Below are 13,780 nucleotides of genomic sequence, written 5' to 3' on the forward strand. Positions count from 1 at the left end.
ATTTGTACAAATATCAATTATCCAAATTAACCTTCAGACGGCTTTCTCTAAGCAGCAAATTTTCCGTGGCAATGGGTATACGCTCTCCAGATGGATGTATTAAGGCCCCATGGAATCTGTAAAGTTTTGTTGTGGGCGCATCAGCTTCGACTCGACTCACAAATTTACTAGGCGTGAATATTGTCTGTTTATCTGTAAAACCACGCACAACCTAAGAAAGAAATATTTAGCTATGTTGTATGAAAATAAATTCAAACTGATTCACTTCTCTTCGTTTAAGATTCGTTTCACCATCTAAATCACAAGTGTCAATATAACAGGCACCGTGTGAGTCGCTTGTCCGTAGAAGCAGTATGTCTGCTGGTACGGTTTCATTGTTAGATAAATGTACTAGGTCGCCAACATGAACATCTTGCCACTTAATCTTTTTGTAGCGCTCCGTTTCACTAGAATGAAATTATAGATAAATAGTTAATAATAGTGTTAATTAAATATTCTATTATTATCTTAAAAATATATGTATACAATATAAGGACATTCCGATTTTCATGCATATGAGAAGTAGTGCCACCCGGTGTTAACTGTGCTAAAGTGGTGAAATTCTCTTTTCAGATTAGTGGCACCATATCCGAATACAAGTCTGGAGCTCAAAAGAGCAAAGACGTTCCCAACATGAAAAAAATTAGATAAAATGCCAAAAAGCAGACATTTACTTGGATGAACTTATCTGAATAAAAAAAATCATTATAATCACATAAGTATCACCTCACATTTTCGCTAGAAAATGAAAAACGCTATCAGCAGATTGCAAATAATTTTAAAATCATACTATCTGTATTCAAGATGTTTCAAAATCATCAAAAAATCTTAACAAAAGGTTTGAAACTTTTCCCGCAAATTTAGATATTTCTCAATAAAAAATAAGAAAATGCAAGGTGAAGTCCAAAATAAACAAGACTGACTGTCATCGGTACAAAAATGAGTTTCAAAGAATGAGCTAATATCAAATTTTGTTTTAAAATCGTTAACGTAAAACTGTTACCGAAACATTTAAATTGATGAAAAAAGTTTATGGCGATGATTGTCTATCGCGTGCCAGAGTTTATGAATGATTTACACGTTTCAGAGATGGTTGTGAGGATATAAATGACAATGAACACACGGGTCGCCAAAAATCAGTAATCACCGAAATCGAAATCTCAATCGAAATTGTTCGTAAATTTATCAAAAGTTAACCGAAATCATCGTTGAAATTCATGGAATCGGAGTTGAATATCTCCAAAACATCGAATTATCGCATTTTAATTGATCATTTGGGCTTACGAGAGGTCTGTGCACGTTTCATTCCGCACAAGTTGACTGAGGACCAAAAATTGCTCAATGCAATTTTCTTGGCGTTTAGAAGCGTTTGTTGCATCGCATTCGTCGAATTAGCTCTAATTAGCGCGAAGGAGGAAGCTGGCGCTCATTGCATGGGAATGCACCATCTCATCGATCCACTCTTGTGACTGATTTTTTGACTAGAAATCGCATTTTGACCATCAATCACTCACCGTATTCGCCTTATATGGCTCCCTGTGACTTCTACCTATTCGGAAAATTGCGTTTCGCCATGAAAGGAAAACGTTTTGCGCCCGTAGAGGCCATTCAAATTGCTTGTACCGACATCCTGAAGGACATTCCGGTCAATGGCCTGAAACACCCTTTCGAAAAGCTTTTAGATCGCGCAAAACAGTGTATCGAATCCAAAGGCGAGTATTATGAATAAATAAACTCGAAGTTATCAGAATGAAGCTCCGGTCGTTTCTACTTTATCTCAGCCTTGTTTATTTTAGACTTCGCCATGTATGTTAAAGTAAATTTTCATACTCAAAGATATTATTTTGTAGTTTTATACTGCTACAATTGCAGCCGTGACCACGTGAAATTATTTATTACCTACTTATAAATACGTGGCCAATCTTGAGCAAACAACTCGAGAGGTTTTTGGAAAGCCACGTAAAAGGAGCTTTGAGTTTTCTGTGTAAGGCTTTATAAGGAGGAATAGCTCGAACTTTTCGGATCCTTCAATTCATTCTAAATTAGATTAAGCAGTATTCATTTGGAAGCCTTATTATCAATTCTCTATTGGTAAAATTGGACGTGTGCAAAAAAATTTTTCCCGCTAAAATTTTCTGATCCCGTCTCTTCCTATAAGTCTCGATTATTCTAATTAATCTTAAACCACTAGAAAGTAGAAGAACGAATAAATGTTATAAAAAGTTCTTAAATTCCAATAAATATAATTTCTGCATTAAATATCAGTATTTAAAAAGTTACTAGAATCTTTCAAAATGGCAACAAGAATGATGTGCGTAACTATAGACCAATTTCAAAGCTGTCCACTAGTTCCAAATATTCGAAACTATTATTAAAGAAAAATTATACTTTGCTCGAAATGTCAATTTTTTTCCAGCCAGCATGGTTTTGTAACAGGTATTCCACTGTTCCCAACCTAGCTGTTTTCAGTGAATATTGTATTCTATATATTTTCGTGTGACTTCATGTTGATCGCATCTACACTGATTTCTCTAAGGCCTATGGCACTGTGTCACATAGAATTATATTGTGCAAACTGGGTTTTCTTGGCTTTCACTCGATTTTCCTTTTATGGTTAAAATATTATCTAAGTGGAAGGAATTGTCTTGTTGCATTAAGGGGGAATCGTCTGCCCTATTCATTGCTACTTCTGGCGTACCTCAAGATAGTATTCTGATGTAGTAGATGCTTTTTATTTGCCAGGCACCTATTATATGCAGATGTCTTAAAAATCCAGACATCGTAATGAACTCGCTTCTCTCATCAGTGTCTTGAAACTGTAGGTCCCTCCATTTGTGGAACAATATCAAGACGCACGTCACAAATAGGAGAAGGAACTCGGCCAAACACCCAAAAAGGGTGTACGCACCAAATATATATATATATATTTATATATATTAAGCGATATAATCAAAGCGAATTTATTGTTCTTGTTATAAACACTTTGGTTTTCAGTTATTGGGAGTATTGAAGAAACATGCATGGCAGTGTCAGTCGTAACAACATAACACGATGAAGAAAATACAAAGCTGGTGCCATCCACAAACCGCTACTTTGTTCTTGGCAAATTTGACATTTGAGTGACGTCAGGAAAACAAACAAACATTTGTGTGCAAAGTTACTTGTTTGTGAGTCACTTAATGGATATTTTAATGTTTAGATTTAAAAAAAAAAATAATAAAAAGGTGCCGCGTATTAAACTGTGAAAGCGCAAATGATAATAAAGCCCCCAAATGCAGTTTTTTCCTTGGTTTCACTCACGATGTATTCTATCATTATTGGCTTTCCACTTACAGCAATTGATTAATCATGTATTCTATCATTATTGGCAGCATTCGAGTTAGATGGAGAAGAGGATGCGAGAACTGGTGCTGGCATATATGAAGAGAGCAGTCGGTTCTACAATACTGAAACGACATGGATTAATATTCGGCCAAGGACTGTTAAAACATTTATGGAGAATAATTATCCTGTTAAAACAACAAGAGGATGATGAGAGAGCTGTCTCAGCAGAGTTAAGAGAAAGTGAAAGCGATTGAAAATAACGCATATTCTCTTGTATATCATATACATTTATACGCACATTATTACGGAAGTCTGACTGCATTCTTTACATTATAAATGACAGCAGCAATATCGAAATCAACCAATTTGCTAGGCACTACCCGAAGTTCTTTTTTGAGAAGAATTTGTTTATCACTTTGCAGAGTTAATAAGAAAGTACATATAAGCATGTTCTCCTTCAAGAGTAAAAATTGCATCAAAAATTTACTCGAAAACTGCCTACTTCAACTCTGCAGAAATGCAATGTCAGCTAGTAACAGATAAGCACACACTAAATAAAAAGTAGAAGGACTAAAGTCAACTTTTGACAACAGGTACAAGGGATTGTAAAAAGCATGTAAATGACGTATCAAATGACTATCGCACGAATTTCAAGTTGTAGATAAGCAGGGTCTTTCAAGCTGAGTTAATATCTATAAAGGAGGCTACGTTGTGGATTAGAAACTCGTCTACTACAGCACAACCGATCATTATCTACTGTGACAGTCAAGCTGCCGTAAAATCTCTACATTGTAATAATACTCATTCCAAAGTAACAATTGAATTCCGAGCTATTCTTAATAAGCTAGCTAAGCGTTGTTTGGGTTCCTGGACACAGAGACACTCCTATAATTTTTCAAGAATAAAGTAAATCTACTCGAAATGTACCTTACAATAAGGAAGATAGTTTCATTTTGAAATTTTTGCTATAAACTGAATTAATTGACGTTCATTTTTATTTTTTAGGGGAGTTTGTGGATTTATAATACTATAAAAGAAAGACATTACAAAAAAATATTTCATTATCTATAGTGTTATATCATCCTCTAGTAGTCAGTCTAACGGTAGAAAAGAAATAATTTATAGCCAATAAAAGCTCTATGGGAAGCATAATCTTCTTTGTGATAACGCGGCCCATTTTTATCGCATATGGGGTACCGTTGAGACGACAAAATTTCAAACCCCCTTATTTTGCAACTGCCTTTTAAGTTTTCGCAATCTCTAAATATGAATGCACGTCGTACTAAATAAAGATAAACGTAAATACATTCCTTAAGTGCATTAAACAATGTAATATTTGACTTAGCATCCGGTTATATAAGTATCATATTTAATTTTAGAATACTGATTTTTTTTTTAAATTTTTTAAAATAAATTTTGCTTGAAACCCAAGCACTTGTTTACTTTTGTCAAAGAATATGGTAGCTTAATTTCAAAAGAAAAAGTCAAAAGTATAGTTTATGGCAAATTTAGGCAAAGACGGGCCAAGAAGAAGAAGTTAAACTATCTTTAAATTATTTTATCATATACCGTACATAATTGCAATCGATTACAATAAAAAATTCAGAAAATCACCACATAAAATGCTCAAAACATTTGTTTCATTTCCCAAAGGCTGCTTAGCATTTTATATATGCACACATAAATAAATTATAAAATATGCACACAGGAGTAAGAATGTGACCAAAGAATCTGGCGGGTTTTTAATATAATACGCGCACAGGAAATCTATTAAAATTATTCACTGGTCGTATTCGAGTATTCGAAACTGATTAGGTTCCTTGTAGCCGTGAACACTGTATCATCCATTTGTAGGGGAAAGATATTTCAAAAGAATTCGGCGGTAAAATTGCAAAAAGCTGATAAAAACTACATAACCAAACTTGGAAGCATCGATTTCATCCGCAACTATTTCATATGCGCTTATTGCCTCATACAATTTGTGAACGTACAAAAATTTCATAGCTAAAAATCAAACCCTTATTTTCATGCTACAAACCCAATATATTAGGTGAAAAAAGTTCTGATTGTTTTCAGCTTGGTGCTTTTGTTGAGCCATATCCCACGAAATTTCTAAAGAACAAACAAAAATTATGTGTGTTCTGGTCACTGTGGCGCATCTCGCGGTTCATACCGACATAGGTTGAATCAAGTATGATCGTTGAAAAATTCCTTCGAATCCTTGATTGATCCAACTGCTAATTTTCTAGTAAATACTTTTAAGCTAATCTCGACTTCAGTGTGTTGAAAACATCGTATAAAATCGAATATACCATTTATTTTCTAATGACTCTGTAGTTTCCAATCGATTGAATAAACAACAAATCCTGTGTTTAATTCAGTGATTAAGTTCTATTGTTGAGGTTTTGGCGGCCACAGGTTTTAAACTATGTGAATTTTCCCGTCCTTTTCAGCTGCATACGTAAGGTATATTCGATTATAATTAATTATTAATGCGACAAGTATAATAAATTATACATATAATAACAGAAATGGTCAATGTGCAGATGTAACACTGCCGATAATATTCAAATAAATATGAATTAAAAAAGTAGGCAAGGCTAAATTCCGCGAAGGTTGGTAACATTTAATTTGGACTGGGTATTAACATGAAGGACGGGCAGAAATTCCTCCCTAACATTTAAAGAGTGAGACTGGGTTTTATCCAATCTCAATCATTTTTATGTGGGATCTAAATGAGTTGGGGACGAGTTTTATTAAATCGATATCGACATACTAGTAATGGCAAGGGCGTGGAAGCGCCAAATTTTTAAATTCTTTCTTTCATCCCTTTTTTTTCTTTTTTTGGGATATCTTAATTGACGCGATAATGAACGAGTTTAACGAGCGCGCCCGTCATTTATTTCTCGCACTAATCGGCGCCAGTTGGAGATACCAAGTGAAGCAAAGTCATTATCCACCTGAAGAGGAGGCCTTCCTCTTCCTCTGCTACTCCTTTCAGAGCTGGAACATTTGTATCCACTTTTCCTAAATTTGAGAAATTTTGATTTATTTACAACAGATCTTGCGTTTTCCTCTTTTTAAAAAATGACCATTATAGTGGAAGCTTCATTGAAATATATTGCATATACAGGGTGAACGATATGAAGTGTTACCTATTCAAAACACTATAACTTTTTTGTGTGAAATTAGTTTTTATTGATTTCAAAGAAAAAATTGTTCAAAAATGATTACAATTTTAACATATATTCACTTTAGCTCGATATGTCCACCTTGTGCCTTGACTATAGCCTTCAAAAAATGAGTTGCATGCTGCATGAATGTGATCTTGAGGTATTTTGGCCCATTCTCGTATAATCGCTTTTTTCAGCGCATACGTACTGGCATATTTTTTAGTTCCCACCTTGCTCTCCAAAATGGACCAAATGGAATAGTCTATCGGATTTGTGTCTGGCGAATTCGAAAGCCATTGTGTGGACGAAATGAAGTGTGGAACATTCTTGGTTCACACGAGCTTTATGAGACGGTGCCGAGTCCTGTTGGAACGTCCATGGTCTACGACCGAAATGTTTGCGTGTCCACGGCTCTAAAGCAGCTTCTAAAACATTTTCCCGATAATAACTCGCATTCACTTTGACACCAGGCTCGATAAAAACGATTGGAGAGCGTCCATCAGCGGTGACTGCGATGGGAAATTGCTTCGAGTGGTCATTCGTTGGCTCAAATTCTCGTATGAGCGTTCGGTCAAGTAAACACGATCGTTTTGAGTGTTTATGAACTGCTCAATTGGGAATTTTTTTCATCAGAAAACACAATGTTAGGAAATTCGCAACGTTCGTGCAAGCGCAACAACTCCTTTGCTCTTTCGCGCCGTACTTTTTTTTTGCTGGGGTGAAAGATCGTGTGCTTTTTGAAACTTGTAAGCCTTAACCTTGAGCTCATTTTTCCATATGCCTCGAATGCTGTCTTGCGATATTTTCAGTTCTTTCGCCATTTTTCTTCCACTTCGACGTGGATTTCGTTCAAGTCGAGCCTTCACTTTCCGAACCATTTCTGGCGTTGTTGCGGTTTTTTTGTTTCACCTCCGCTTTGCAATGCTACCAGTATCATTGTATTTTATAGTGCGATACACAAACATTTTCTTCACTTTGAGGTGACTGAGCTCACGAACAATGGCTGGTTGTGATTTACGCAATACCTTCTGCTCAAATATGAACGAGACGTTATCATAAAACGGTCTGCGGATGACATATGGCAAAAATAAATTTTTTGTTTTTTGGTAGGACTGTTATAAGCTTACATGGCAAATTTCAGCGTGATATGTCACATAGTTTGTTTTCTGTGCTACTCTAAACAAGTCCAGCTCGAGTGTGACTTGTTTACAGTAGCACAGAAAACAAACTATGTGACATATCACGCTGAAATTTGCCATGTAAGCTTATAACAGTCCTACCAAAAAACAAAAAATTTATTTTTGCCATATGTCATCCGCAGACCGTTTTATTGATACCGTCTCGTTCATATTTGAGCAAAAGGTATAACGCAATCACACTATTACGTTTGAATTTCATCACAGAAAAAAAAATTCAACAAAACTGAGACGCAAATGCTTTTGATGGCTTATAAACAATATATTGAACTGTCATTAGAACAATTTTGACGTTGATGTCATGAGCTGTTTTATAGATACAAGCAGTGTGAAGTTGTTCACCCTGTATAATTTTTTCCTAAGTTATCATGGGCACGCACAGACGTGTAGTCATGGCTAAATCGACTCTTCTTATCATTCTGAGCATTTTGGTATTGGGTATGGGAATAAGTTTCCCTGAAACAACATCTTTTTTGCGGCTTAATTTTTTCTAAACGCAGTTTTGTTAGGTCGAAAATAGTCTTCAAATCTGAACAAGATAGTATTTTAACAACTGCAACAGCAATTATTTACAAATCTACATTATTACACCTACTTGTTATCTGCTGAATTTAGGATATGGGATCACTGCCTTATAATTTTCCCTTACACTTTTAACTGAGCTCTACTTTCTTCATCCATTTAACTTGAATCCGAACGAAAATATATTTTTGTACAAAAATCGCAACTAAGAACTAATGTCACACTTGTCCCTTCTTTTAATTTATCGATCAATTGTCGAATTCGTCTCAACACGTTAAACCAATACCGAATGTGATGTCGGCGGCGATGTCGATAACACCAACCATACTAGGGTGAACGAGATTGATATCATAATGGACAAAGATACTTTAATCACAGATTTATTTGGTAACAAGAATCATAACATCGGTATAAGACTAAATAAATTAAGATGACAAAATCATGCAATAACCCAAGAATGTCTTAAAATCGTAAATGGAGGCGCGTTCTATGTAAAGTAAAGAAAATGTATGTATATCGCTTTTACTTCGTAATGCAATGACTTGAACAAGTATCTACACTCTAAGAATGGTAGAAAAAAGCACGTAAACCCTCTTGTTTACAATTACTTGGCTCATCAAACGTATTCACTTTGGTCAATAAATCTCAAGGCCGTAATAAAAGGTAAATAAACACTGTCGTTACCCGCCCCTGTGCTAAAATAATCAGTACACGAACAAAAGTTTTAGTATCAATTAAAATGAGTGATTCAAAATGCAAATTATTGACTTATTCTAAAGCAAACCAATGACTCCTTGTCAATTTTATGTTGACGATTAAGTTGCTTATATTTACACAAATGCTTGCCAACTTATTAAAGAACTGTACCTACAGTATTTTAGTTGTCGAAGGTATTTTAAAATCGATTGAGGAATTTTTTATAAAAAAAAACTGCAGTCAGATTAAAAAATGTATGTATGGATATGTATGTATATAGATCTTTCTAAAAAAATATATTGTGGACCTTAAACGAAGGAGGTTGTACTCACCAAAACTGCTCCAGACCAGACAATTTTAATACATTTTCTTTATTATATACCTCTTCATCTACAAATTTCTCATTTTCGATTAAAAGCTTGTGCATTTTTGTATGTTATGTACTGATTTCTCAAAAGCGTTCTATAAAGTCAGTTATTCCATTTTTTTATTCATAGTTTTTATTAAAAACTAGCAAGTTCGTGTTTTCATTCAATACTTTTTATCTTGGAACCCTCATCATCGCAAATGTATATTCATTATCGACAACATGTACTCCAACGCTTTCATAGAGACGCCGGAGCTGCCCAAGACAGTATTTTAGGCCCCTTGCTATCAGTTATTTTTATCAATGACATATCGACTTGTTTTAGTAACTACGATACTAACCATCTATTCTCTATTCGAATTCAAGACCTTTTCACACATTTTAAACTCATTAGACACCATTAAGATCCAAACTGATCTGGATAATGCCTCAGCTTGCTGTCGAACCAATGGTTTACAGTTAAATCTAAGCAAGTGTTTTCACTTATCCACTTCATATTGTATCCACTCTTAACGAGATAGCTGACTTAGATGTAGTTTTTGTCAATATTTCATACTCATCTAAGTTACACCATTGCTAATATTTTCAGTGCTCGCTTTTACTCCTATTCAAAGTAGAAGCATTATTCTTTCGCTGAACTTTTTTTTTTGACAATATTAAGGGTTTCAATCAGAGGTTTTATTTTGATATTCAAAAAAAATGCTATTTTTAATATAAATGATTCGATGTTTATTTCATTATAAAGAGGAAGGTATGCCGTTAATAGAGGAAAATAACATCATGCAAATGACCACCACGACCTGTAAGGGTCGCAATATCCTTTTCATGAAATTTTCCGTAACCGAATTGCAAAGTGGCTGCCCTATGTCCTCGATAGCCTCACGAATTCCATCCTTGATGGCTGTTGGCGTAGACCTTCTCTTTCACGTGGCCCCAAAGAGAAAAGTCACAAGGTGTTAAATCACAAGATCTCGGTGGGCAATTGTGGTCACCTCTTCGAGAGATAACACGGTCCGGAAACTTTTACCGTAAAAGATCAAAGGTTTCGTTGCTTGTGTGGCACGTAGCGCCGTCTTGTTGAAAATAAACATTGTCCAGATCAATACCAGCCCTTTATATATTTAAATAACACCTGTTATTGGAAAACCCTATATTTGATTCATCATACCTCTTCCTTTCCATATTCCAAACAGTACCCACCGTCATGTTGATATTTTTTACAGAGCGGGTCCGAACTTTCTTTCTAATACTCCTATTTCTAGAGCCTTGAATAAATTTAATATTCTTTCGAATTCTGTTGCCATAGATTTTTCTATGCTTAAGTCTGAATTTAAAATGAAGAATGATTTTATCAAACATTGGGAAGGCAGGGAGTTCACACGGCACTTGGATGAACTCAAGACATAGCAAGTTAAACTGTTTATCCTTCTCTTCAGAGGCCTTACGAACTAACTCTGCTGGATACCATAAATTGCGAATTGGATTCTATGCGAATGTGCAGCTCTTACAAGACGCAGGCTCGTACATCTAGGTGGTGCGATTCTAAATCCATTAGTGATTTGGAACAAAAACCGTGAAGATTCGATCAAATTTATCAAAAGTCTCCAATTATAATTATAAGCCTGCGTTCAATAATGCAATACTAAAAGGCAAAATTTAGTAACATCACATAAAAAAGAAAACCATTAATTTTGATTTATTATTTTATATTTTTTGTCTATCCTGTAATATTTGATGTATGTGTTATTTACTTATTTTACTTAGCACTCTAAGCCGAAGATACATGCAATATATAAAATCAATTTTTGGCTGGTGTCCTGCTTGCGCATTTACTTAATTTCAACCACCTTCTCTTTATACGAATACAAAAATAATGGAATTTATAACCAACATTCTCATTGATAATACATATGTACATATATTGAAATGCCAGAACCCTAATAGCTGGTAAATCGAAATTCTATTATTTATAAAACTGTGACACTCGTATGTGAACGCACATTGGTAAATTGGATATGGAAGTAGTTTACCTAATACAATTCGAATAGCCGCCATGCATAAAGGTAAGATCAGACATGGCAAGAAAAGAGCTTTTTCACTTTAATGTAAAAAAAGTTTACGTTTTCGTATCAACGCTCGAAAAGTAGTGTAATAAGAAAGTTCGAAGATCAATTTCGAAACAGAAATCTACATTTTCTTTCTTTTTAACTTTTCCTTGACATTTTAGTGTTGTGTAATAAAAAATATTTTTATGGAGATTGCGGTCAAAATTATTCAAGTGGTGCCGATTGAATTAACATAGATTATTATCAAAATATTGTCTAAAATATCTAAGCATATGCAATATCAATAGAAATACATACATACATATCTCTCTACAGCCAAACATTGAATTTATGTGGATAGTCCCTTTTTCTTGATTTTTCCGCTGGATTTCACGTAGACACCAAAGCTGGGACCATGCTCGGTCTTGGAGACATCCATGAAAATGCGAAAACAGTGTTTGCCAGGCGCATTTCCAGAGTTTGACCACAATTGAGCCTCTGGCAGCACTGTATCTCTTTTCAAGTATGATACAACTCCTCATGACCTTTTATTTAGTTACCATTTACTTTTATTGTTGTTGTTTTTGTTTCAGTAAGGTAGCAGCATTACTGATTCCTTGATTATATCCAGGAAATTGCAATTTTTTCTAATAGCGGTCGCCCCTCGGCAGGCAATGGCAAACCTCCTAGTGCATTTCTGCCATGAAAATACTCCTCATAAAAACCATATTTATTCGAGGAAATAGAGTGTAACCGCTAATTTCTATTATTATTATAATAATTTCGCGCTCTTTTTTTTCAAAATGCCACAATTATTGATGTAGATAATTCATCCTATTCCAAAATATGTGCTAACTTAATAATGGTAATAAATAACGAAACGTCCAAACCCACAGATACAACTTAACTTCAAAAGCCAAAAAGTTATTCCAGAGAGACAACTTGCTTACTGAGAGCACATGCCATGACTTGTCTGACAGCACCTTAAGACAGATATGAGCTGGAACTGGTTACAATAGCCGTTTACACTGCACAATTAACTTGTCGCACGCAATGGCAAAAGCCACGCGTCCTTGTTAGTAATGACTCACAATATGTTGGAAAAAGAGACGCACAGTAAATAACCATATTTATTTTCCCTTAATTATTAAAGCATTTATTTTGTAATTTTATATGAACTAAGGCGAATAGTGTCCTTGAGCGTAACTTATCGACTCTTAGCCCAAGTATATGGACTTGCATGTTACTACGGGCGTACAAAATAAAACAGATATGTGCGTTTTTTTTTCTTTTAGTACTCTCAAAGTAAGGTGGGGGCCGTAGCAGAATGGAGTTCTGTGTAGACTAACGTCCGAGTTCGAAACTCACTCTGGGCATAAAACAAAAAACAAACCATCTGCCGTTTGAAGGCTGCATGCAATTATTTTCTCGATTATTTTTGTGTGAAGTAGAGGAAAATCATCAGAAAGGAAAATCAAGCACAAATGGGCACCGGCAAAGAAGAGTCGTAAGAATATTTTTAATAAAATAATTAATATATATTTTGCAATTTCTACCAACTGTGCCCAACTGTGTCATTAAATGAATTACTTAGTTTATTCTCCTTTCTTCTATGAAATTAATAACATTCATCCAAACTCGGTATCAAAGAAACAAAACGTAACCGAACTTGAAATCCAACTGTCAAGGGTGTATTTAATCTGTGGGAGAGTGTACAGTCTAAATGCTTTATGGATAAACCAGCTTCCATTGAGGCATTGGAAGCCAACATTACTAAAATTATTCAAGAGATACCGACCGAACATTTGAAAGGGTTTATCTTTGAAAAATAAATTCCATGAATGGTTCTACACAAAAATAATAAAGATTGCCCAATCAATTTGAATTTTCGTTGTTTCATTTCAATTTTAAATCCGATACCTCTAAATTAACCACTGCTTATATATGGCAGCCGCCGTAGCCGAATGGGTTGGTGCGTGATTAGCATTCGGAATTCACAGAGAGAACGTTGGTTCGAATCTCGGTGAAACACCAAAATTAAGAAAAACATATTCTAATAGCAGTCTTCCCTCGGCAGGCAATGGCAAACCTCCGAGTGTATTTCTGCCATGAAAAAGCTTCTCACAAAAAATAGCTGCCGTTCGGAGTCGGCTTGAAACTGTAGGTCCCTCCATTTTGTGGAACAACATCAAGACGCATACCACAAATAGGAGGAGGAGCTCGGCCAAACACCCAAAAAGGGGTGTACGCGCCAATTATATATATATGTATATATATATATGAGCCTACGCTTGCATGCTGTGACGACAGTATTCGTGTTGATTCTGAGCTTGTCCAAGCCTTTACTAAGCTTCCTTTATTCATCGGTATTTCGACGGAGAAAAATTAATTTTCATTCGAAATTTCAATATCGGCGGC

The 13,780-nt window shown here is 35.1% G+C and overlaps 1 protein-coding gene across 4 annotated transcripts in view; it reads right to left on the minus strand.

Moving 5' to 3' along the window:
- LOC129248254 (phospholipid-transporting ATPase VB) overlaps positions 1-13,780 on the minus strand; it is a 62,688-nt gene that overhangs the window by 26,324 nt on the left and 22,584 nt on the right. For all 4 annotated transcript variants that reach the window (XM_054887734.1, XM_054887736.1, XM_054887733.1 and 1 more), the window contains 2 exons: positions 266-446; positions 32-211 (listed from right to left, as the gene is read on the minus strand). In XM_054887734.1, coding sequence (XP_054743709.1) covers positions 32-211; positions 266-446 — 361 coding nt within the window. The remainder of the gene's footprint in view (positions 1-31; positions 212-265; positions 447-13,780) is intronic.

This window comes from Anastrepha obliqua, chromosome 5 (assembly GCF_027943255.1).
Source record: "Anastrepha obliqua isolate idAnaObli1 chromosome 5, idAnaObli1_1.0, whole genome shotgun sequence".
Classification (NCBI taxonomy): Eukaryota; Metazoa; Arthropoda; class Insecta; order Diptera; family Tephritidae; genus Anastrepha; species Anastrepha obliqua.